The sequence below is a fragment of the Schistocerca americana genome, chromosome 1 (genome assembly GCF_021461395.2).
Source record: "Schistocerca americana isolate TAMUIC-IGC-003095 chromosome 1, iqSchAmer2.1, whole genome shotgun sequence".
NCBI classification, from domain to species: Eukaryota; Metazoa; Arthropoda; class Insecta; order Orthoptera; family Acrididae; genus Schistocerca; species Schistocerca americana.
This window is the reverse complement of record NC_060119.1, coordinates 1107930594-1107954209: the sequence shown is the minus strand read 5'-3', so window position 1 is coordinate 1107954209 and position 23616 is coordinate 1107930594. Positions and strand designations below refer to the sequence as shown.

At 44.2% G+C, this 23616-nt stretch overlaps 1 protein-coding gene across 1 annotated transcript in view; it reads right to left on the bottom strand.

Annotated features, from left to right (window-relative positions):
* Positions 1–23616, bottom strand: part of LOC124596668 (fibrous sheath CABYR-binding protein-like) — a 153698-nt gene extending 130082 nt beyond the window's left edge. The window contains exon 1 of the mRNA XM_047135887.1: positions 23499–23616. Coding sequence (XP_046991843.1) covers positions 23499–23616 — 118 coding nt within the window. The remainder of the gene's footprint in view (positions 1–23498) is intronic.

Sequence of the window (23616 nt, the reverse complement as noted above, 5' to 3'; positions counted from 1 at the left end):
CCCACATGCATATCGCCGTCATCAATCCTGTGCACTATATCGTTAGCGAATGTCTCTCGTGCAGCAATGGTAGCGGCGCTGAGGGGTTGCCGCGTTTGAATTTTGTGTGGATAGAGGTGTAAAATCTGGCGCATGAGTCGATACGTGGACGTTGGCGTCATTTGGACCGCAGCTGCAACACGACGAACGGAAACCCGAGGCCGCTGTTGGATCACCCGCTGCACTAGCTGCGCGTTGCCCTCTGTGGTTGCCATACGCGGTCGCCCTACCTTTCCAGCACGTTCATCCGTCACGTTCCCAGTCCGCTGAAATTTTTCAACCAGATCCTTCATTGTATCGCTTTTCGGTCCTTTGGTTACATTAAACCTCCGTTGAAAACTTCTTGCAACAACACTGTGTTCTAGGCGGTGGAATTCCAACACCAGAAAAATCCTCTGTTCTAAGGAATAAACCATGTTGTCTACAGCACACTTGCACGTTGTGAACAGCACACGCTTACAGCAGAAAGACGACGTACAGAATGGCGCACCCACAGTCTGCGTTGTCTTCTATATCTTTCACATCACTTGCAGCGCCATCTGTTGTTGAAAATTGTAACTACTGTAATTTCGAAAGTTTGTCCGTCTGAAAATGTACTGTTGTCCCAAGCATATTGCAACAAACGGTGTATTTCTATCGCTTCTCGTTTAGTTTTTATTGCCGTTTCAAATACACCGGTCATTTTTGAAACACCCTGTATGTACCCTCTACTGCAATTCGTAAAACGAACCCCGTATGGTGCAATCAATCTGTAGAATTTAAGGCTTGTTCTTCACCATATACAAGAAACCTACAACCACTGATATTATTAATGCCACATCATGTCATCCTGACAAGTATAAAAAAGCATTTTTTAAGTCTATGATACATCGAATACTAAAATTACCGCTAGAAGCTAATGAGATCAAAAAGGAAATGACCATCTTAAAACAAATTGCAGAAACCAACTCTTTCGACACACGACAGGTAGATGTCATTTTTAATAAAGTACAACAGTCACAAAGTACTCCACTAATAGCTAATCCAAAATATATGAAGATGACATATATGGGAAACATATCAGATAGAATTACTAATTTATTCAAAAATTCTGGAATAACAATAGCATTTACAACTGACAATACTTTACAACAAAAATTAAGACATACCGTAAGTAAAGATAATGGAAAATCTACCAGATCAGGAGTGTACAAGATCCAATGTAGAGACTGTGAGAAAATATATATCGGCCAAACAGGTCGAAATTTTGCAGTAAGGTACAAAGAACATACGTCGGGTACCTCACGAACAAAGTCTGTATTCGGCCATCATATAGCATTCAATAATCATGCTGAGGGGACAGTAGAGCAGAATTTACAAGTTCTTCATTATGCAAATAAAGGCTTACTTATGAATATCCTAGAAGAAATCGAGATATATGCTCATTTGAAAACCAAATCATCAATGCTGCTCAATGAACAATTAGATTTTCGCGAAAAATATTATTACGACCTTTTTGACGAAATTTTATAATAAAAGCATCTACACTCTTGTTTTTTTAAAATATAAGGCTAGTTATACCCATGGCAAAAGCTATGTATGTAAAATATGCTGTACAACATATAAAAAAAATTATTAAATTGACATTGATTATTATGAAAACTATTAGATCGATGAGTTTTAAAAATTTAATCAGCGGTCTCATCAGCTATTCAGACATACATAATGCGGTACGTACTCTTGGCTGCTACCCTACTGCTATAAAGAATATTGCTATGAAAACTACAGTTAAAGTAAGACGATTCTGCAGCATCCAACAAAGATGCAATTGTGATGTAGGCGACTCGGTGTAATCGATATATACCACAACTCCAAGGGCTTTCCCATCTTTGATGTAACTGACACTGTAATAGTATTAAGGTTGCCCATAGAGGGCACAACTATTACACATCTTAGTTTACTGTTTTTATCCAAAATATAAATAAGCTGTACACATACTAACTATCTGTTAATCAGACATTTAAATGAATCAATTTTATGTTATTAGTGTATTTCCTACTTTTATACTTTGACGATGGCGTCATATTATGAACGCTGATTGGCAGTTGTGAAGTAGTGTGACAGGAAGTAGGCGGAGCCTCTGCATATTTTTCGTGCTCAGCACTCATAACCATCAGTTGACTGCGTAGCAGCGAGGAGAGCTCCGCCTACCATCTTAAGGGAGCCATGGGTATAATTAATTTTATTTTATCTTGTTAAATTTTGACATCATTAGACACTTTCATTTTATTTAAAGATTGGTTTCTAGTATTTCCTAAAATTTATCCACAGGTCTGATGATGGTTTTGTAAAAAGAGCCGAAACCGGTTACCTATATCATTAAAACGTAAATGGTGTGACAAGACTGAACTTTAGTCAAAATATTATAACTTTAACCTTGAACTTCAATCCAACTGCAGAACGTTACTTTTATTTCTGTTCTGTACAGGTTTAACAGTAGGGAGTGACTGCATTCCTGTCTTACACCCATCTGTATCCGAGCGCCTCCCTCATGGTCTTCGATTTTTACTGTCCAGTGATTATTTTTGTACGTATTTATTACCTATTACCGTCTTTCCCTCTAGCTTATACATCTTTTTCTACGAATTTCAAACATCCTGGACCTTGTACACTCAACGCAGCTGTACGACCAATCTAGAGAGAGTCAACTGGAGTATGACGCGAGTGATGTACTGTACTGCAACGTGTCAGGCATCTCGGTGCCCACACAGAGAAGCGCGTACCCCTGGTCCCACAGCGAGCTAGCTGTGCCTGTCATTAATGAGGACGTCCCGTGGCGGTTGGGCCGTGTTTTGACACGCGGAAGCCCCCCGGCTGGCTGCTGTACTCCCGGGGTCGCACGCGGCGCTGTTGCGGTGGGACCAGGAAGTCGCCCATTTACACCTCCCGTCCTACACACACACACACACACACACACACACACACACTCACTACACGGCAAAAACACGCACCACGCTCCCACACCTCGCGAGTTACATTTAGAATTCATGACGGCCAACTATGTGCCCAGTACGTATGTCCCCACAATGTATTTGTCTAAAAATACAGTGTGAACCCGAACTCAACCGACATCATCTCAGACGTTGTTGACGGGCGTTTTCTGAATGTTTTGGTACAAAGGCCTCGTGGCCTCTGGTGACTCGTTACGGACTAAGAACGTTCCGATTTATTGTGTTTGTGACTGTAATAACTACACCATGTTTCTGAGCAGATACCTCCACAACAGTGAAAAAGCATGTGAAATAATATGGAAATACCGAAACATGCAACACCAAACACAGACTAATGCAACGACCCTCAGTACTATGATGGGACTGACGTCACTGCGCGAACGCATTACCATTGCATCGTTATGCCGCTCTTCCGTCGCAGTCAGTGAAACCATAAACTAGGTGTTGTATACCGGCCAACTGTTCATAGATAAACCTGTCGAATATATCTACCTACAACTGTGTGTTAGTGCTGGAAAAAAAAACGAAGCCGAGACAAAACTGACAAATTTTCAATACGAAAAAATGTTTCAGCGCGAAGAGTTGTCAATAGGGAGTACGGTGAGGAGGAGGTGGAGGAGGAACAAATTTGTTTCTGAATAAGATACACAAAGTAGGTCGTCGACATTTGCACTGTTTTGTAGGTGTTTTCAATGCAATATAGATACAAAAATATATGGGGCTAAGAAATCGAACAATATGCAATTAAACATCATTTGAAGGTGACGGCCAACAACTGCCACATTTTTTTAATGCATGACACTGTCTTATTTTAACTACTGGTTTCAGTTTACACTATCATCACAGTATGTGTGTAACAAGGGATGAAACAAATAAAAATATGTAAAATCTAACCGGTTATACATAGGACGTATAAATTGAAACCTACGAAAGGCAAAATTAATCACATGACAGCATATCATACCAATATATCAATCCACATAACTACTGCCACCATCAGAGCAGTCAAACAGCCACAGGAACAACCAGGTCTCTTTCCTCTTATTTTTATCTGAACAGAGTAGTAGGGTTCCTTTTTTGTGTTATATACAGGCTACAATTAACCATACTTGTCCTATACAGCGATTGTAAAGTTTCCACACACATACCGAAAAACTGTGCTCTTGTATTTTGAAAATTAACATTAGATATGATAAAATAGATGTATGCTCCCATTTTATGCCGGTTGTTTGTAGGATAAAATGACTAATGATTTTCATTTACCCGGATTCTAATGTTTCCTCAATTATATCCAAAATTTGTATTATATTTTTATTCTTAATGAGAATGTTGTATATCACATTAGGAAAAAAACTCTAGTTCTTAAATGATGTTGGGGTAGTTAGTTTTCTTTCGAGTAATTCTACTGTTTACACCTTTCTTATTTATTATCTACACCTGTATGGTTCTCTGTTTTATTATTACGTTCTGTTCCTGTTTTTTTGTTTTTCATTAAACTCTTGCGCAGCTGCCTTGCAATTTTATTACAAAATTTTTATTTTGTTCTCATGTCAAGAAAAATGGCTCTGAGCATTATGCGACTTAACTTCTGAGGTCATCAGTCGCCTAGAACTTAGAACTAATTAAACCTAACTGACCTAAGAACATCACACACATCCATGCCCGAGGCAGGTTTCGAACCTGCGACCGTAGCGGTCGCTCGGCTCCAGACTCATGTCAAGAGTCCATATTTCATGCAACATGCTGTAATAACAAAAAAATTCAATGAAACAAAGAAAAAATTAAATAGACATAAAAACTGAACACATGTTTTTAATACTGAATCCATGAAGAAACATTATTGTATTTTCATTGCGGTTTATTGCTCGTAACGTACATCTACGTTGGATACCCTTTCAGACGTGTTCACTTTGCTGATAATCAGTTTTAACTGTCGGTTCAAACTGGACACACCACCTTTCGTGCAAGGATATCTGAATAATTTGATAAATGTTTAAAACTTCAGATGGGGCACTAATTTACGGATTGCCATATTGGTATGATACACTACGACGTGACAATATTTGACTTATGTATAACAGATTAGATATTGTGCATTTTTGTTCGTTTCATGCTTTGTTTTGGTGTCTACAGATACCGTGATAAAAGTGTAAACTGAAACCAGTGTTATAATAAGAGAATTCAGCAGCTGCGTGTCATGCATTAAGAAATTCCCAGCAGATTGGACATATAGCACGAAAGTTCGAGTTTTCAAGCAGAAGGGTAGCCAAGCTGAACACGGCAACTACCGCATGCACAATGAAGGCCTTGGAACGCATCATCCATAAAAGGATCCTACAAATTATCGGTCTCATCTCATCGCCTTTCAATGGTCATTCGCGAAGGGCTCTGGGATGACAGATGATGCTGCTGCTGCTGGCCTGCTTATTGAAACACACCGTGCCCTCCTCGGAGTCCAGAAGGCATTTCACGAAGTGCCACGAGAGTTGATCTGGTTTACCCTGCAAGAGCTTTGAGTACTTTAAGAAATAGTAATATGGTTCAGCCTGCTCTGTCATGACCAGAAGAGCCAGATACAGTCAGCTGCTAGACTATCGAGCGATTTTCCATTTTCTGCAGTAACACATTAGGGATCTGCTCCTGCTCTCTCGCTCCTCCATCACAGTCACAAATATTATACCGTCACAGTCACAGATACCGTCACAACCGATATGCAGAAAATCGCAACCTGGATGTTGTTAGATGTGCTAATGATGTCCTCACATTTCGTTTTATTAGGGTGTTAGCTCGTAATAACTTTTACATCGAGTACCCGATGGACGGGAAAATCCTAACCCTCTGTAAAGAAAGCGGCTTTATATATATATATATTACTTCGTAACATCGATTATGTGTAATTCCACTAGCGCTCCCCACAGACTACATAACCCCGCCACTGAGAAAGGAAACAAGGTTAATTCAGTGTTTTGAAAAGCTCTCTCATTCAGTACCACATCAACGACGTGTAAACAAAAAGTGTTCTATGGGAAACAAAAACAGGTTCGTGACTGGCAGGACACAGCACGACATCCTGGATCTGGAGTCTTCTACAGGAACTGAAGTAAGGTATTGTGTTTCCCAGGGGAACGCAATTGGACTGCTAGTGTTCATGCTATACGTTAATGACTAAGCAGATAATAATAGTTGCAATCCCAGAGCTTTCGCAGATGATACAGTTCTGTATGAGAAAATTCCATGTGGTAAACACTACAGTAAAATCACATTAAATCTCAACAAAATATCAGTCTAGTGCTGTGACGTACAACTTGCTTATAATATAGAGAAATCCAAAACTACGCCCTTCACGAAGCATAAAAGCGTGTTATTCTCTGACTACAGGATTCACGAGTCACAACTAGAGTCCTTTATGCCACACAAACAGTTGGCAGTAACAATGTGTGGAGAGATGGATTGGAACAGCCAGCTAGGCTCAGTAGCAGCTGAAGCCAATGGCAAGCAATAAATTTCTGCTATGATAGTGTTGAAGTTTATGGGGCCCTTATCGGATTGGGTTGATATGAGCTATCGAGCTTACACAAAGAGGGGCCGTGCGAACGGTACCATGCTTGTTTGATTAATGAGAGAAATGTGAAAAATCTTCACTGGAAGGGTAAGATGAAGGCCATACATCTTGCCAGGACTTGCTTAGGAAACATATCGACCGCGTAAAGATTGTGCAGATGAATATTAGACAGATAACAGCTCGTACAGAGACGTAAGAACAATGATTCTTCCCAACCTCAATCCGTGAATGAAACGCAAAGGTGCCTTAATCTAGGATGAAAATTGTTCTCTGCGTTCTCTGCCACGTACGTCAGAGTTTTGTCAAACCCAATCGTCTCATCTGCCGGCTAAATTTTCGAAAATCGACGCTGTGACGGATGACGTAGCAACTTGCTCTTGCGCGTAATTACGGAACCGTATTAGATTTCAGAAAACCCTAAGCACGATGAAAACCTAAGACTCAGTTCCTGTAAATACATTGCTTGACAAAAAAGTGAAAACCCGGAAAGAAGAACCGAAACTCCACAGTTTGATAGGAGGCTTGTGACGTTATTGCAAACGACTAAAAACTCGAATCAGATTTGCAAACAACAGTGTAAGCCCACTTATCAGCATGACGATATGCCTGGCCTTGATGCATGCGCTGAATCGGTTGGGAAAGGTGACATCAAGGCACTGTATCCTCTCCTGGGGCAAGTTGGCCCACAACATTGTTGTAACTGGTTCCTGATATGTATCCTCGATACTGTTATTGGGACGGAGTTCACATCCGAAAAGCGTGGACAGCTCTGGAAATCTGGCTGGCCACTGGAGAACTTCAATATCAAGCGCACAGTTCAGAAAGAGACGTCACAGGTGGAGGAGCACTGTCCTGTTGAAAAATGGAACAGTCATACTGTGGTATCGTGGGGGACAAGAGGACGCAGGATATCCATGATGTACTAATGTGCTGCCTGAGTTCCCTCATCATTACCAGCTGTGACCTGACGTCATACCTAACGCCTTCCTACACCAAGACGTCAGGTGTAAATACGCTCTGCCCCTCTACTGCAAGAATGGGATGTTTCCCGATGTTGTTACCTTACTCAGCGATGGTGGCCATCCGACCAGCGACAGACATGACGTTCAATTTTTAAGGAACTTCCCTCTTCAAGTAATGGAGTACTTTGGTACGTGAGGAATTTTATCACTAGAAGGCACGCCACCGATATTCTGAGGAAGTGTGGCGATCAGATGAAGGAATGCAACAGGTGTCCGGAAAATAAGGACGAATTTGAATTTTGCGCCATTTTGTCATACGACGGTTGGCAGCCGTAGTTTTTTTCATGTTTGTTATCTGCGATCCTTCTCATTAGTAGCGTGACAGCTTTTGTGTGGTGAGTATTGTCGTTTGATGTTCATTTTTATCATAGAGCAAATGACAACTGAGCAACTTACCCAAGTGATAAACACTTCTTACAAAACCAGTTGAAGTCACACTGTAACCGTTCAAGAATTGCAAGTGACACGCGGACGTAATGCTGCTCCAAAGGAATCATCACTTCGGAAGTTTGAGACCACGGCTTCTATTTCAAATGTTTAGAAAACAGGACGAAGGCGTTCTGTTCGAACACAAGGAAACATTGCTATCGTGCGTGACACTGTGACCCTAAGCCCTATAAAATCGGTTCGCCGACGAGCTCAACAATTGAGTTTATCATCAAGTTCACTGCATGAAATCCTTTCAAAAGATCTGAAAATGTGTGCCTACAAGATTCACCTTACACAAGGGTTGGAGCCTGCAGATCATAGAATGAGGCATCGATTGATCAATGCTCGAGAAGCGCAGAACGAGAACTTCACAAAAAAAAAATTATTTCCTCAGATGAAGCGCACTTCCATATGAGTGGGCACGTCAATAAGCAGAACTGCAGAATCTGGGGTACCGAAAATCCGCGAGTGACTGTGGAAGATGAGATGTATCCACAACGCACGACTGTGTGGTGTGGGTTCTGGGCAGGACGAGTGACCGGCACGTACTTTTTTGAAAATGATAAGGGAGCTTCTGTCACTGAACGGCGTCCGTTACTCAAACATCCTATTTGATTGGTTCTTCCCTTTCACTGATGAAAATGACGCTTTTTTGTTTCAACAAGATGGTGCGACATGTCACACATCGCGTGAAACGACTGCTCTGCTGAATGAAAAGTTTCCTCTAAATATTTTCTCTTTGCGTTGCAACCAGGAACGGCCTGCCAGATCATGCGATCTCGTGCCTTGTGACTATTTGGTAAGGATTTGTGACATTAAAAGTGTACGTGAACAACCCAGGAACAATGCACTAACTGAAGGAATCAGAAGCGTTATTAAAGACATGCCACCAGATTTTTGCGAATGCATCATCTATAACATCAATGAACGCATTGCTCGTTGCCGTACGGCCTTGGGTTGTCATATGGAGGATATAATTTTTCATACATAAATGGGACAAGTTACACAATGTGTTTGAAAAAAAATATTTTCAATAAATTCTGTATGTTCTAGGGCACTTTAAAATTTGTCCCTATTTCCAGGAAACCCTCTACTTGTAGTCTGGTTGAGAAATTGGTAACGCGAGAATCTCATCTCGTATACACTAATGAAGCGGCGTGTTATAAGCCCTTATACGGTTAGAACGGAGTACCTCTGTTCCCAACACGTCTCTGTAGTTAGTCATGTGGAGGCACATCTAACCTCTGATATGCATCGGAGGCATATACAGAGAAGTGAAATCACACAGTTTAAGAAGCTTCTATTTAACACTCAGAAAACTTTGTCAGTTTTAATGCATGTCACCTTTACAAATTCTCAGTCTGCAGTACAGAAAACCGTACCGTGCCAACAATTTTTGATCTGTGCTAGATTAGCATCTGATCGATCTAAGGCGACACAGTTCACGCCTAAGCCCAGGGCCGAAAATGTCTGGCATGCGAACCGAGTACACATTATTTGAATGAAAACACAGGGAAAGGTATACGTTACTAGTAAAAATGATGTAGAGGTGCAGTTTCAGTTTAGTTACAGCTGACAATGTAGCAAATTTTCTGACGTATTCAAAGGAGTTAATAGGTACTGAAATATGGCATCAACTTCGTTCCTTTTTTAACTACATTTGCTGAGTCACGTACGACGTAACACCACTTTTACTTCGTGAACGGTTACAATATCGTAATGCGGTTTCCGGCAAATATTAGAGCGTTGATGTTTTTAGCGCTGGTAGCAATGGCGATACTGAAGCAAGTACAATTTTTAAATGGAACCATGCACTTTTTAAACTGCAATCTACAGCTCTTGTCAATGCTGACGTTGAAACGTGTCACAAAAAATTTGAGAAATGTCCTAGAATTTAAGAGCACAGTGGCCGGAATCGATATTAGCGGTGCAAACACCACCAGGCAGAGCTCTCGTGCTACACTGTCAGAATATCAACACATTTGCCTGTTTACTTGCTGCACTGCATGGCGTGTACAGGTACAGCTGTCCACGTAAGTTCAACACGATACCACAGTTCATCAAGAGTAGTGACTGGCCTATTGTGACGAGCCAGTTGCTCGGCCACCATTGACCAGACGTTTTCAATTGGTGAGAGATCTGGAGAATGTGCTGGCCAGGGCACCAGTCGAATATTTTCTGTATCCAGAAAGGCCCGTACAGGACCTGCAACATGCGGTCGTGCATTATCCTGCTGGAATGTAGGGTTTCGCAGGGATCGAATAAAGGGTAGAGCCACGGGTCGTAACACATCTGAAATGTAACGTCCAGTGTTCAAAGTGCCGTCAATGCGAACAAGAGGTGACCGAGACGTGTAACCAATGGCACCCCATACCATCACGCCGGGTGATATGCCAGTATGGCGATGACGAATACACACTTCCAATGTGCGTTCACCGCGATGTCGCCAAACACGGATGTGACCATCATGATGCTGTAAACAGAACCTGGATTCATCCGAAAAAATGACGTTTTGCCATTCGTGCACCCAGGTTCATCGTTGAGTACACCATCGCAGGCGCTGCTGTCTGTGATGCAGCGCCAAGGGTAACGCTGCCATGGTCTCCGAGCTGACAGTCCATGCTGCTGCAAATGTCGTCGAACTGTTCGTGCAGATGGTTGTCGTCTTGCAAACGTCCCCATCTGTTGACTCAGGGATCGAGACGTGGGTGCACGATCCGTTACAGCCATGCGGATAAGATGTCTGTCATCTCGACTGCTAGTGATACGAGGCCGTTGGGATCCAGCACGGCATTCCGTATTACCCTCCTCAACCCACCGATTCCATATTCTGCTAACAGTCTTTGGATCTCGACCAACGCGAGCAGCAATGTCGCGATACGATAAACCGCAATCGCGATAGGCTTCAATCCGACTTTTATTGAAGTCGGAAACGTGATGGTACGCATTTCTCCTCCTTACACGAGGCATCACAACAACGTTTCACCAGACAACGCCGGTCAACTGCTGTTTGTGTATGAGAAATCGGTTAGAAACTTTCCTCGTGTCAGCACGTTGTAGGTGTTGCCACCGGCGCCAACCTTGTGTGAATGCTCTGAAAAGCTAATCATTTGCATATCACAGCATCTTCTTCCTGTTTGTCAAATTTCATGTCTGTAGCACGTCATCTTCGTGGTGTAGCAATTTTAATGGCCAGTAGTGTATATATAATACACACAATCTGAAGGAGGTGTTAACCTCGGGAAGAACCTGCAGAGTATAACGGGTCCACAGGTTAGCAGCGCGCCGTTGCCAGCAGCTCCACTGCACTAGACACGAGACATTAGACACGACTGTTAGGAGCGGCGCACCCCGCTGTGACCTAAGACAGAGGCACGTGGGAGGCGCCAGCCCGAGGCGCGACTACGCGGAGGCAGGCAGGGCCCCATTTGTGGCAGGCACCAGTCTGTGTAACGAAGTGGTTGCTTGCGCCGCACGCGGAAACCTCGGAGTGGCCGAGGCGAGTGGCGAACTCTGGTCTCTGAAAGGCTGGGGCAGGCCATCCAGGCGGTGGGAACGCCGCGCTGACTCAGGGCCACACCACACCTCGCCTCGCCGCGCCTCACCAGCTGCGCCGAAGTCCTCGCTACTGCCACAGAGCTTCGCGGGCAGCACACACTCATACCACTGACTCACTGCGTGACCTCCGAATCCGGACTTCTAACATATGTTTGTGGCCGTGACTGTGGACTCGTCCTCTTGGTTGTGGCAATGAGAGCCCGCTCCAGGTATCTGAAGGAAAGGGCTTTGTCCAGCCTAGAGACGATGGTGCGTTGTTCCTCCTTGCAATGTGTAACAATGTGTCAAGTTTCTGTCAGCTTTTAGAAGCTTGTGCATGTTTGACCTGGAATTATTCTCAATTACGGTCGCCTTCTGAGGACTTCTTTTTGTTGTGGACTTGCTAATCAAAGACACTGGTTACCCTGTGAGGCTCTTTTGCGATGCAGTTGGTGCGAAGAACGTAGTTCTGAGTAGGTCCAGCAGCTGCGAAATTATAGCTGCACCTTCTCTCACAAAACGTCAGATTTTAAGTCGTCTCTAACAGTCTGACTGTATACTATCTCGAATTCCCGAGTCATTATAACAACGAATATCTAAATATATAAGAACTTTCAGGACTGCAGGGCGTCAGCAATCGTAAGTATCAAAATAATTATGAAAAATCCGCCTCGATTGCACAAACATCCTGGTGTTTACCTAGATTTCAGCATGGGTAACCACGCCTCCTTCAGAACAAATGTGAAACACCTTGCCTAAATAGGCCTTTGACTTTGCCTATTTAGGCAAGCTGTTTTATATTTGTTCTGAAGAAGGCGTGGTTACCCACGCTGAAACCTAGGTGAACACCAGGTAGTTTGTGCAATAGAGGCGGATTTTTCACAATTATTTCTAAATATATAAGTCTAATGACCAATTTCACAACAGTAATAAATGGACAAATTGATTGTTGGTACTCTTGTGTTTACAACTATTGATGGGTCTTCTGTGAGACGTCCAAAACACTTCCAAGTACTGACGGCACGGCACAATTAAACGTCCACAGAGCAAGTAGGTCTGCTAGGATGTCGTCATGCCTTGCAGACATTCTGCATGCGTTTCATGGATTTTACCTTAAAACTTCTAACGATGTCGAACAGTGGGCTGCTTGCCCTGACTACTAAGCTACTTACGCTTCTGCGTGATAATCTTTTTTCTAACATCGGACGAGCCACAGGTTACACCTAAATGGCTTGTTCTTTATGAAATACCTCAAAAGCAAACTGCGGTCAATACACACTAAGCTGGTGTAAGGTTTAATCAGTTCCGATGCTGCAGCAAACTTCTGGATATTTCTGGCAGGAAGCAGCGCCCTACAGGGATTCGTATGGAAGGCTCTGCATTGTGAGGCTGATTGTTTGAATACTCGGATCTTGTAGCCAATCTCAGAGATTCTTGGCGCTCCTGTAAATGGAAGGAAAGCTCTTGGAGATCTATGAGGCAAGTCGTGAGCCCTGTGGAGGCAGAGCGTTTCGTACATCAAATGAGTAATCCTCAGCGCTTAACAGTTTCTTTCCAGATAGAGGGAGACTGGAAGAATCGAAACCATATCGCCGTGCGTGGCCGTGGAATTCTGTTTAGCCATCTTCCAGTTTTCTGAGCCAGTGCTGCAGTTCACAGTGTGTTGAGGGGCTCGGTAGGAAGAGGCCTCTTGTGTGATTCGGGACCCATTAGCTAGCTGGCAGGAATGCCGGGTGGAAGTGACGTGCTTGGCAAGGTCTAGTTGAGCCCAGAAATCACATTTGTTCCCGTGGAATTTTAAAACATGGTATGTTTGTATGTCTTTTTACCTATTGACTCCATACTATTCTATTGTTTCGTCTTTGTGGAGACTATCGACAGAAGTAACTAGGAGGCAGCTGGAAGCTGTGTATAAACTTTAGCATAAAATAATTTTGGGTGTTGCGCCGCGTAATTGTAACTACGAAAACAGCGAAATTTCCGACATTTCGACCGACTCGCTGCGGTCCTCTTTACTGCGACAGCAGTAAATCGGACGAAACGTCGGCAATTTCGCTATTTCAGTAGTTACAATTACGCGGCCCAACACCCAAAATTATTTTACCTGAAGTGACACTGGCCGTGGAAGCCTACGACTTTGTATCTGTGTAAGAACTGTTTACACCGCAAATTTCCAGACCAGTGTTCGGATCTCGGTATCTTCCTGAATGCAGTTCCATAGCTGCAGTACATGAATCATAGGTTTCGGAGCACTGACCAAATTGACACTATACGCGAGCTCGTGTCCCCTTTTTAGACTGATTTTAATTAATAGGAGTACAGAGGACTAATCTGGGTCCATTGATAAAAGTTTCCCTAGTCAGCCTTTGGAGAAGTCCGTCGCATAATTTGTCTCGCACGTCGCACATCGCTAAGAGCTCATGGTTTCTTGCCGCGTCCGTTAATGAGACGATAGTGAAGCTCCGAGGGCGAGACGAAGGCACCTTCCATCGGACACACACACACACACACACACACACACACACACACACACACACACACACACTCTTCTTGTCCCCGACTGCAACTTAAAACTAGTTTGATATAAGGTTAAGATGATGTGTGTACACACGCACGCACGCACGCAGGGTCTCTACTAAAAGTCTTCAGGCGCATTTTATCTGCTGTTTCGGCAGATATTTGCAATTTCGTTTTTGCAATGTAAACCTATAGATGGAGTTGGCACAAACAAACAGTGCACACCACACCTTTCATGCGACGCCCATTGTTGACGGAAAGCGTCGGTTTGTTTTCCATTACAAACAAAAAGATTTTTAAAACGGAATGGTTCAAATGGCTCTGAGCACTATGGGACTTAACTTCTGAGGTCATCAGTTGCCTAGAACTTAGAACTACTTAAACCTAACTAACCTAAGCACAACACACACATCCATGCCCGAGGCAGGATTCGAACCTGCGACCGTAGCGGTCACGTGGTTCCAAACTGAAGCGCTTAGAACCGCACGGCTACACCGGCCGGCTAAAACGGAATTTAGGAGACCATTTGAAAGAGCAGTCCCAAATATGTCTAGCACAATATTCGTTTTATCGATATGTATTAACAGGGACAATAAAACACAGAAAATAACACGTACATACAGCGGATGCAAGTCCAATTGTAACGTACACTGACGAGCCAAACAAACTGGAACCTATGCCCAATATCATGCAGGGACCCCATGAGCACGCAGCAGCGCCGCACTACGACGTGGCATAGACCCGACTAATGTCTGAAGTAGTGCTGGAGGGAACCGACACCATGAATCCTGCAGGGCAGTCCATAAATCCGTAATAGTACGACGGGATGGCGATCTCTTCTGAACAGCACGTTGCAAGGCATCGCAGATTTGCTCAATAGTGTTCACTTCTGGGGAGTCTGGTGGCCAGCGGAAGCCGACCAGGCAAAATATTTCCAGTCATAAACAGTCCAATGTCGGTGTTGACGGGACCGGGCGAGGCGTAAAGCTTTGTGTCGTGCAGTCATCAAGGGTACACGAGTAGACCTTAGGCTACGAAAGCCCATACCGATGATGTTCCGTTGAGTGGTTCGCACGCTGACACTTGATGGCCCAGCACTGAAATCTGCAGCAATTTGCGGAAGTGTTGCGTTTCTGTCACGTTGAACGATTGTCTTCAGTCGTCACTGGTCCCGTTCTCGCAGGACTTTTTTCCGGCTGCAGCGGTGTCGGAGATATGATGTTTTACCGGATTCCTGATATTGACGGTACACTAGCGAAATGGTCGTATGGGAAAATCCCCACTGCATCGCTACCTTGGAGATGCTGTCTCTCATCGCTGTGTGCCGACTGAAACATCAAGTCCAGACTCACTTAAAATTTGACAACCTACCATTGTAGCAGCAGTAACCGAACTAACAACTGCGCCAAACACTTCTTGTCTTATAAAGGCGTTGCTGACCGCAGCGCCGCAGTCTGCCTGTTTACATATCTCTGTATTTGAATACGCATGCCTGTATCAGTTTCTTTGGCGCTTCAGTGTATCTTTCCTGGCTCTGTCGTGGGGTATTCCTCTCGGCTGCTAGGGAAGTCGCAGCTGGCACGTGGTCTTTGATGGAAAGGCGAGTGATTTGTACATCCTGGAGTGATGTATTGGTCTTTCAGGAATCAGGAGTAGTAGTTCGTGTTCGCAGACGGCAAGTGTGTTTAGCAAATGTTGAAAATCTATTTACAGTACGTCCTGACGAGAGGCAGAACTCTGCAGGGGGCTGCTGTAAATGGGAGCTGTAAATGCCCACGAAAATGCCTGAAGTCTTCAGGTAAGGTTAGTTGACTGAAAAGCCTGTACGTAAATAGAATTTCTTCGAGTCGACTGGAGCGAAATCGAGGGAAACACCGGCAGCCCTCCTGAATGATCGCGTTGTAAGTTCTTTGGAGAGGAGGTGCTGATCCGAGAGTATTCTGATTTCTGAGGTTTAGTGATCCACAGAATATTTCTTCCAGTACAGAATGTGACGATACTGGTTCGCCGCATGTCGCTAGGCGACTACATATAATGATTTTATTTTGCATTCTCATAAACTTTCTGAATAGAAAAGCAACGCCTGTGAATTCTGCCATTTTAGATCATGTTTCTGCCAGTTGTTGGAATGTCGCAAGACGTGCCACCTGAAGTCTTAGGCGGTGGGTAGGCGATTGTTGAAGTTCGCGAAGTTTCCCACCAAGAACTCCGACAGGCAGTGGTCGCATGAGTAAGCTGCTTTCGCCATCTCTAAAGCCACATTACTTTCGAAGCAGCGCGAACCACATGAGCTCTTGAGAGATTTCAACGAAAGCCGACAGGTTGTTCTAGAAGCGGAAGCAGGGAACAGAGCCACCGCTATGTTTCTGTGAACAGCGTGGGAAGCGAGCTGCTTTTACACGCCCGGATAACATTCGGCCAATCATAAGGCGAGGGCCAGTACACTACCAACTTTCAGATTCAGAATGAGATTTTCATTATGCAGAGGAGTGTGCGCTGATATTAAACTGCCCGGCTGATTAAAACTGTGTGCCAGACCGAGACTCTAACTCGGGACCTCAGATGGTAGAGCACTTGCCCGCGAAAGGCCAAGGTCCCGAGTTCGAGTCTCGATCCAGTACACAGTTTTAATCCTCTGGGAAGTTTCAATTTTCAGTTTGTTGACAGAGGATACAATTGCTGGAGAAGAAAATTCTGCATATTTTACTGTGTGCAGGAAGAGAAAGAGAGATTTTCAGTTGTCACTGTGGCAAAACCTGCTATTTTCTCTCCTGCCAGTATTATTTTTGGAAGTGTGTGAGAGTACAGAGTGGTTAGTGGATTTTGGGGGCGAGCTCACAGCGGAGGTTCGCGACTCGTTGGGGAGTCGCTGTGCAGTGCCCCGCTTCAGCTTTGCAGTCCTTCAGCTGTTTTAGAGCAAGCGTCACGTTTAGCGTTTGCTTTGTCTTTTCGCGGCATAGCTCAGAATTTGACAGCCTGCTTCTTAACTTGTGAGCTTCTTAACTTGTGACTGCTTTTTATCAGTAGTTCTCCATCTTTTTTTTTGTCATCAGTCTACTGACTGGTTTGATGCGGCCCGCCACGAATTCCTTTCCTGTGCTAACCTCTTCATCTCAGAGTAGCACTTGCAACCTACGTCCTCAATTATTTGCTTGACGTATTCCAATCTCTGTCTTCCTCTACAGTTTTTGCCCTCTACAGCTCCCTCTAGTACCATGGAAGTCATTCCCTCATGTCTTAGCAGCTGTCCTATCATCCTGTCCCTTCTCCTTACCAGTGTTTTCCACATATTCCTTTCCTCTCCGGTTCTGCGTAGAACCTCCTCATTCCTTACCTTATCAGTCCACCTAATTTTCAACATTCGTCTATAGCACCACATTTCAAATGCTTCGATTCTCTTCTGTTCCGGTTTTCCCACAGTCCATGTTTCACTACCATACAATGCTGTACTCCAGACGTACATCCTCAGAAATTTCTTCCTCAAATTAAGGCCGGTATTTGATATTAGTAGACTTCTCTTGGCCAGAAATACCTTTTTTGCTATAGCGAGTCTGCTTTTGATGTCCTCCTTGCTCGTCCGTCATTGGTTATTTTACTGCCTAGGTAGCAGAATTCCTTCACTTCATTGACTTCGTGACCATCAATCCTGATGTTAAGTTTCTCGCTGTTCTCATTTCTACTACTTCTCATTACCTTCGTCTTTCTCCGATTTACTCTCAAACCATACTGTGTACTCATCAGACTGTTCATTCCGTTCAGCAGATCATTTAATTCTTCTTCACTTTCACTCAGGATAGCAATGTAATCAGCGAATCGTATCATTGATATCCTTTCACCTTGTATTTTAATTCCACTCCTGAATCTTTCTTTCATTTCCATTATTGCTTCCTCGATGTACAGATTGAAGAGTAGGGGCGGAAGGCTACAGCTTTGTCTTATACCCTTCTTAATACGAGCACTTCGTTCTTGATCGTCCACTCTTATTATTCCCTCTTGGTTGTTGTACGTATTGTATATGACCCGTCTCTCCCTATAGCTTACCCCTACTTTTTTCAGAATCTCGAACAGCTTGCACCATTTTATATTGTCGAACGCTTTTTCCAGGTCGACAAATCCTATGAAAGTGTCCTGATTTTTCTTTAGCCTTGCTTCCATTATTAGCCGTAACGTCAGAATTGCCTCTCTCGTCCCTTTACTTTTCCTAAAGCCAAACTGATCGTCACCTAGCGCATTCACAATTTTCTTTTCCGTTCTTCTGTATATAATTCTTGTAAGCAGCTTCGATGCATGAGCTGTTAAGCTGATTGTGCGATAACTCTCGCACTTGTCAGCTCTTGCCGTCTTAGGAATTGTGTGGATGATGCTTTTCCGAAAGTCAGATGGTATATCGCCAGACTCATATATTCTACACACCAACGTGAATAGTCGTTTTGTTGCCACTTCCCCCAATGATTTAGAAATTCTGATGGAATGTTATCTATCCCTTCTGCCTTATTTGACCGTAAGTCCTCCAAAGCTCTTTTAAATTCCGATTCTAATATTGGCTCCCCTATCTCTTCTAAATCGACTCTTGTTTCTTCTTCTATCACATCAGACAAATCTTCACCCTCATAGAGGCTTTCAATGTATTCTTTCCACCTATCTGCTCTCTCCTCTGCATTTGACAGTGGAATTCCCGTTGCACTCTTAACGTTACCACCGTTGCTTTTAATGTCACCAAAGGTTGTTTTGACTTTCCTGTATGCTGAGTCTGTCCTTCCGACAATCATATCTTTTTCGATGTCTTCACATTTTTCCTGCAGCCATTTCGTCTTAGCTTCCCTGCACTTCCTATTTATTTCATTCCTCAGCGACTTGTATTTTTGTATTCCTGATTTTCCCGGAACATGTTTGTACTTCCTCCTTTCATCAAACAACTGCAGTATTTCTTCTGTTACCCATGGTTTCTTCGTAGCTACCTTCTTTTTACCTATGTTTTCCTTCCCAACTTCTGTGATGGCCCTTTTTAGAGATGTCCATTCCTCTACAACTGTACTGCCTACTGCGCTATTCTTTATTGCTGTATCTATAGCATTAGAGAACTTCAAACGTATCTTGTCATTCCTTAGTACTTCCGTATCCCACTTCTTTGCGTATTGATTCTTCCTGACTAATGTCTTGAACTTCAGCCTACTCTTCATGACTACTATATTGTGATCTGAGTCTATATCTGCTCCTGGGTACGCCTTACAATCCAGTATCTGATTTCGGAATCTCTGTCTGACCATGATGTAATCTAATTGAAATCTTCCCGTATCTCCCCGTATCTCCCGGCCTTTTCCAAGTATACCTCCTCCTCTTGTGATTCTTGAACAGGGTATTCGCTATTACTAGCTGAAACTTGTTACAGAACTCAATTAGTCTTTCTCCTCTTTCATTCCTTGTCCCAAGCCCATATTCTCCTGTAACCTTTTCTTCTACTCCTTCCCCTACAACTGCATTCCAGTCGCCCATGACTATTAGATTTTCGTCCCCCTTTACATACTGCATTACCCTTTCAATATCCTCATACACTTTCTCTATGTGTTCATCTTCAGGTTGCGACGTCGGCATGTATACCTGAACTATCGTTGTCGGTATTGGTCTGCTGTCGATTCTGATTAGAACAACCCGGTCACTGAACTGTTCACAGTAACACACCCACTGCCCTACCGTCCTATTCATAACGAATCCTACACCTGTTATACCATTTTCTGCTGCTGTTGATATTACCCGATACTCATCTGACCAGAAATCCTTGTCTTCCTTCCACTTCACTTCACTGACTCCTACTATATCTAGGTTGAGCCTTTGCATTTCCCTTTTCAGATTTTCTAGTTTCCCTACCACGTTCAAGCTTCTGACATTCCACGCCCCGACTCGTAGAACGTTATCCTCTCGTGGATTATTCAATCTTTTTCTCATGGTAACCTCCCCCTTGGCAGTCCCCTCCCGGAGATCCGAATGAGCGACTATTCCGGAATCTTTTGCCAATGGAGAGATCATCATGACACTTCTTCAATTACAGGCCACATGTCCTGTGGATACACGTTACTTGTCTCCATCTTACAGGAATCCAAAGTCGGTGCTATCTAGCGTATGTCCTTTTTGTGAGATATCCAGACTTCGGAAAGTGTTTTCTATCTCAATTTACAGTCTTTCAGAGAGTTCGGGTGACTTCTGCACCTATACCGTGTTTATAAATCAGCATTTTTCACGTTGGTGGTTCAAAAAATCTTTACATTGTACACGTACTGCTATTTAAGTTTTGATTAAAGTAACTGTAAATCTCCAACTTCAACTTGACCATACTGATTGACTACAAATAAACTGGTACCTTTAATTTGACTGTTATCACTGCATCATTTCCTCCGACAGCATTCTGATGAGGTGACCCTTCCCATTAAAAATAAATATCGTCTGAGGATTCCAGCTCACTCAGCTGCAGTCTCATTGTGACGGTTTCCAATGTAATACAGGTTCCATTAGGAGAAACAGTCTTCCCTCTCCATTAGGAAAGTTAGCTGGATCCTTTCTAATTAAATTTTATTTTGTGGATAATGGAACTGAGTAGCCTGAGTAATAATCAATTTAACATTTGTACGGTTGTGTTCTGAGCAGAGAATCGCTTGTTTAGTCATTTTTGTGGTGAGTTCGCGAGTGCGGTAGGCAGCTTGCACAAAATGACTGCTGAAGCCCGGTCATATCGCACTGAGCACAAGTACGACAAGAGCAAAACTGAATGAATTCCCAAATGCTTTTCTTGAGGACGCATGAGGGTTCCAAAACTGTTTTCTGGTTTTCGTAGGCGAGTATTCAGGATGTGTGCATTGGTGGTCGGAAAATGATGGTATCAGATGGCTGAGGCATTATCTAGCGGGATATTTTGAAGAGTCGGCTTTAGCTAAGTCTAACTGGCTCTAGGAAATGCTACGATTGCCGGCCGGTGTGGCCGAGCGGTTCTAGGCGCTTCAGTCTGGAACTGCAGGTTCGAATTCTGCCTCGGGCATGGATGTGTGTGATGTCCTTAAGTTAGTTAGATTTAAGTAGTTCTAAGTTCTAGGGGACTGATGACCTCAGATGTTAATTCCCATAGTGCTCAGAGCCATTTGAACTGCTAGAGCCACTTGTGGCGGGCTACAAAGCTGTTAGCCGTGAATGTTTTCCAAGGGCAGTCGGCGGGCCGCTGAAGCTTTCTGAAAGCAGTTATCTGTGACACAGCATTCGTTGATTTTGGCAGCAGTGATATGTTTAACCGTGCCTGGCAGCTCAAGGCGAGGCTGGCGAACCCGTTCATGAAACTTTTCTGAAGTGCAGCGGAGCAGACAAGTAATCTAGTTCCGCTTCCTGGAATGTGTGCGCAGTAATAATACGTAGCTTGATTTGTCTCGCGCGCCACATATGGCTGGAGTGCGTGGATTCTGGCCGCAGCCGCGTGCGGGACTCTGCACGACGCTACGGCAGCCCCGACGCCGAGGAGCAGGAACATTTCTCAGTGTTGTAATCACTGCGCCACCTCGCCCGGTCAGAAGTATGGCCGCAGGGAGACGACAGACGGAGTTGCGTGAGCAGCCGCCTGTCGCAGGCGGCGAGGACAGCTCGGCCGCCGTGACTCATATCACGGCAGATAGGAGGCAGCCCGCCAAACACGGAGCACGCGCTCCAGTGGGCGGGCAGGTGACGCGCCGCGCACAAATAAGAGCACCGGAGGCCCGCTCCTCTCCGATGACCTCGCAAAAAGATTGCACCAGGCGATCGATCGATGCCTCTCGCTGGGTCTTTTACTACTCTCGTAATGTCTCCTGATGTCTAAATACAGCGCGTAGCAGATCCGTGGGGCATCCCAGTGGATGCACGCCGTGTAGCGTCACGGTACGTAAATATTGTGTCCCAGGAGGGTTGTACTTATTCTAGGAGATAGTAGTACAGACTAATTTGAATAAAACGTTATGTACACTGAGGTGACGAAAGTCATGTGATAGCGATATGAATATTTACAGATGGCGGTAGAATGGCGTACACGAGGTATAAAAGGGCAGTGCATTGGCAGAGCTGACATTTCTACTCTGGTTCAAAATGGTTCAAATGGCTCTGAGCACTATGGGACTTAACATCTGAGGTCATCAGTCCCCTAGAACTACTCAAACCTAACTAACCTAAGGACATCACTCACATCCATGCCCGAGGCAGGATTCGAACCTGCGACCGTAGCGGTCACGCGGTTCCAGACTGAAGCGCCTAGAACCGCACGGCCATACCGGCCGTCTAGATGGTAAGAGCTGATGATGTAGCGTAGTCGCCACGAAGCCAAGGACCCAAGCTGTGCAAGCCAGTGGTGGCTCCATAATGCTGTGACTGTTTTCATGTAATGGACTGGGTCCTCTGGTCCAACTGAACATGTCATCGACTAGAAATGACGATGTTTCGCTACTTGGAGACCATTTGCAGTCATTCATGAACTTCACGTCCACAAACGCCGAATTTTTACGAATGGCAATGCACCGTGCGACGGCCCACAATTGCTCGCAAATGGTTTGAAGAACTTTCTGGACAATTCGAGCGAATGATTCGTCCATCCACATCGCCCTACAGAGTCCGATCGATCATTTATGGGACATAACAGAGAGGCCAGATCATGCACAAAATCCTGCGGCCTAAAAATTTTCGCAATTCTGGACCCCTATAGAAGCAGCATGACTCAGCTTTTCTGCATGGGACTTCCAACGACTTGTTGAGTCCGTGTCACGTCGGGTTGCTACACTACGTCGGGGAAAAGGAGGTCCAACACGATGATAGGAGGGATATCAGGACTTTCTTCCACTTCAGTGTGTATAACTAAAGTCCAATTTTGATTGGTTACAGAGGTACAGCTGTTGGGATACAACCCAAACAAACACCCGACGGATGACTACGATGTCTTGCTACGATGTAACTGGATAAAAAGTTGTCGGTGAACTTGCCGCGTCAAATTCGGATAAAATCCAAAGCTTTCGACGATAGCCCTTGACAATAATCAAAAGCTCGGTTTTTTATTCGAACTTGACGCAGCAAGTTGGCCGAGAACTTTTTATCCAAATAATCGCAGAAGGTATTAAGCAAAGGCAAATGAGAGATTTCATAAATTCCACCTTGGACTTCGAAAGTGGATTGAATTCTCTTGTCAATACCACGCTCGTCCCTTCCGAGTCATTTGGGACGTACCAGATAGTTCTGAGGAGCAGCTTGACGGCTTGAGAGTGCGTGGATTCTGGCCCCAAAGTTCCGAGGCAGATCAAAGGGACGTACCACGACGACTTACCACGCGGCACCTCACTCGGTGTTCCATTTGTTAGGCTACAGATCACGCGTAAAAAACGCTCTGCAGAAGGAAAGTCACTTACTTACGCCACTCCACACCTGATTCACTTGATATATTACCAGGTCTTGCATCCTCCTTCCACGTCAGCTGGTACTTCTCCAAGGCGGGATCCATCCCTGTGGATTGACCAAGCGAGCAGGACAT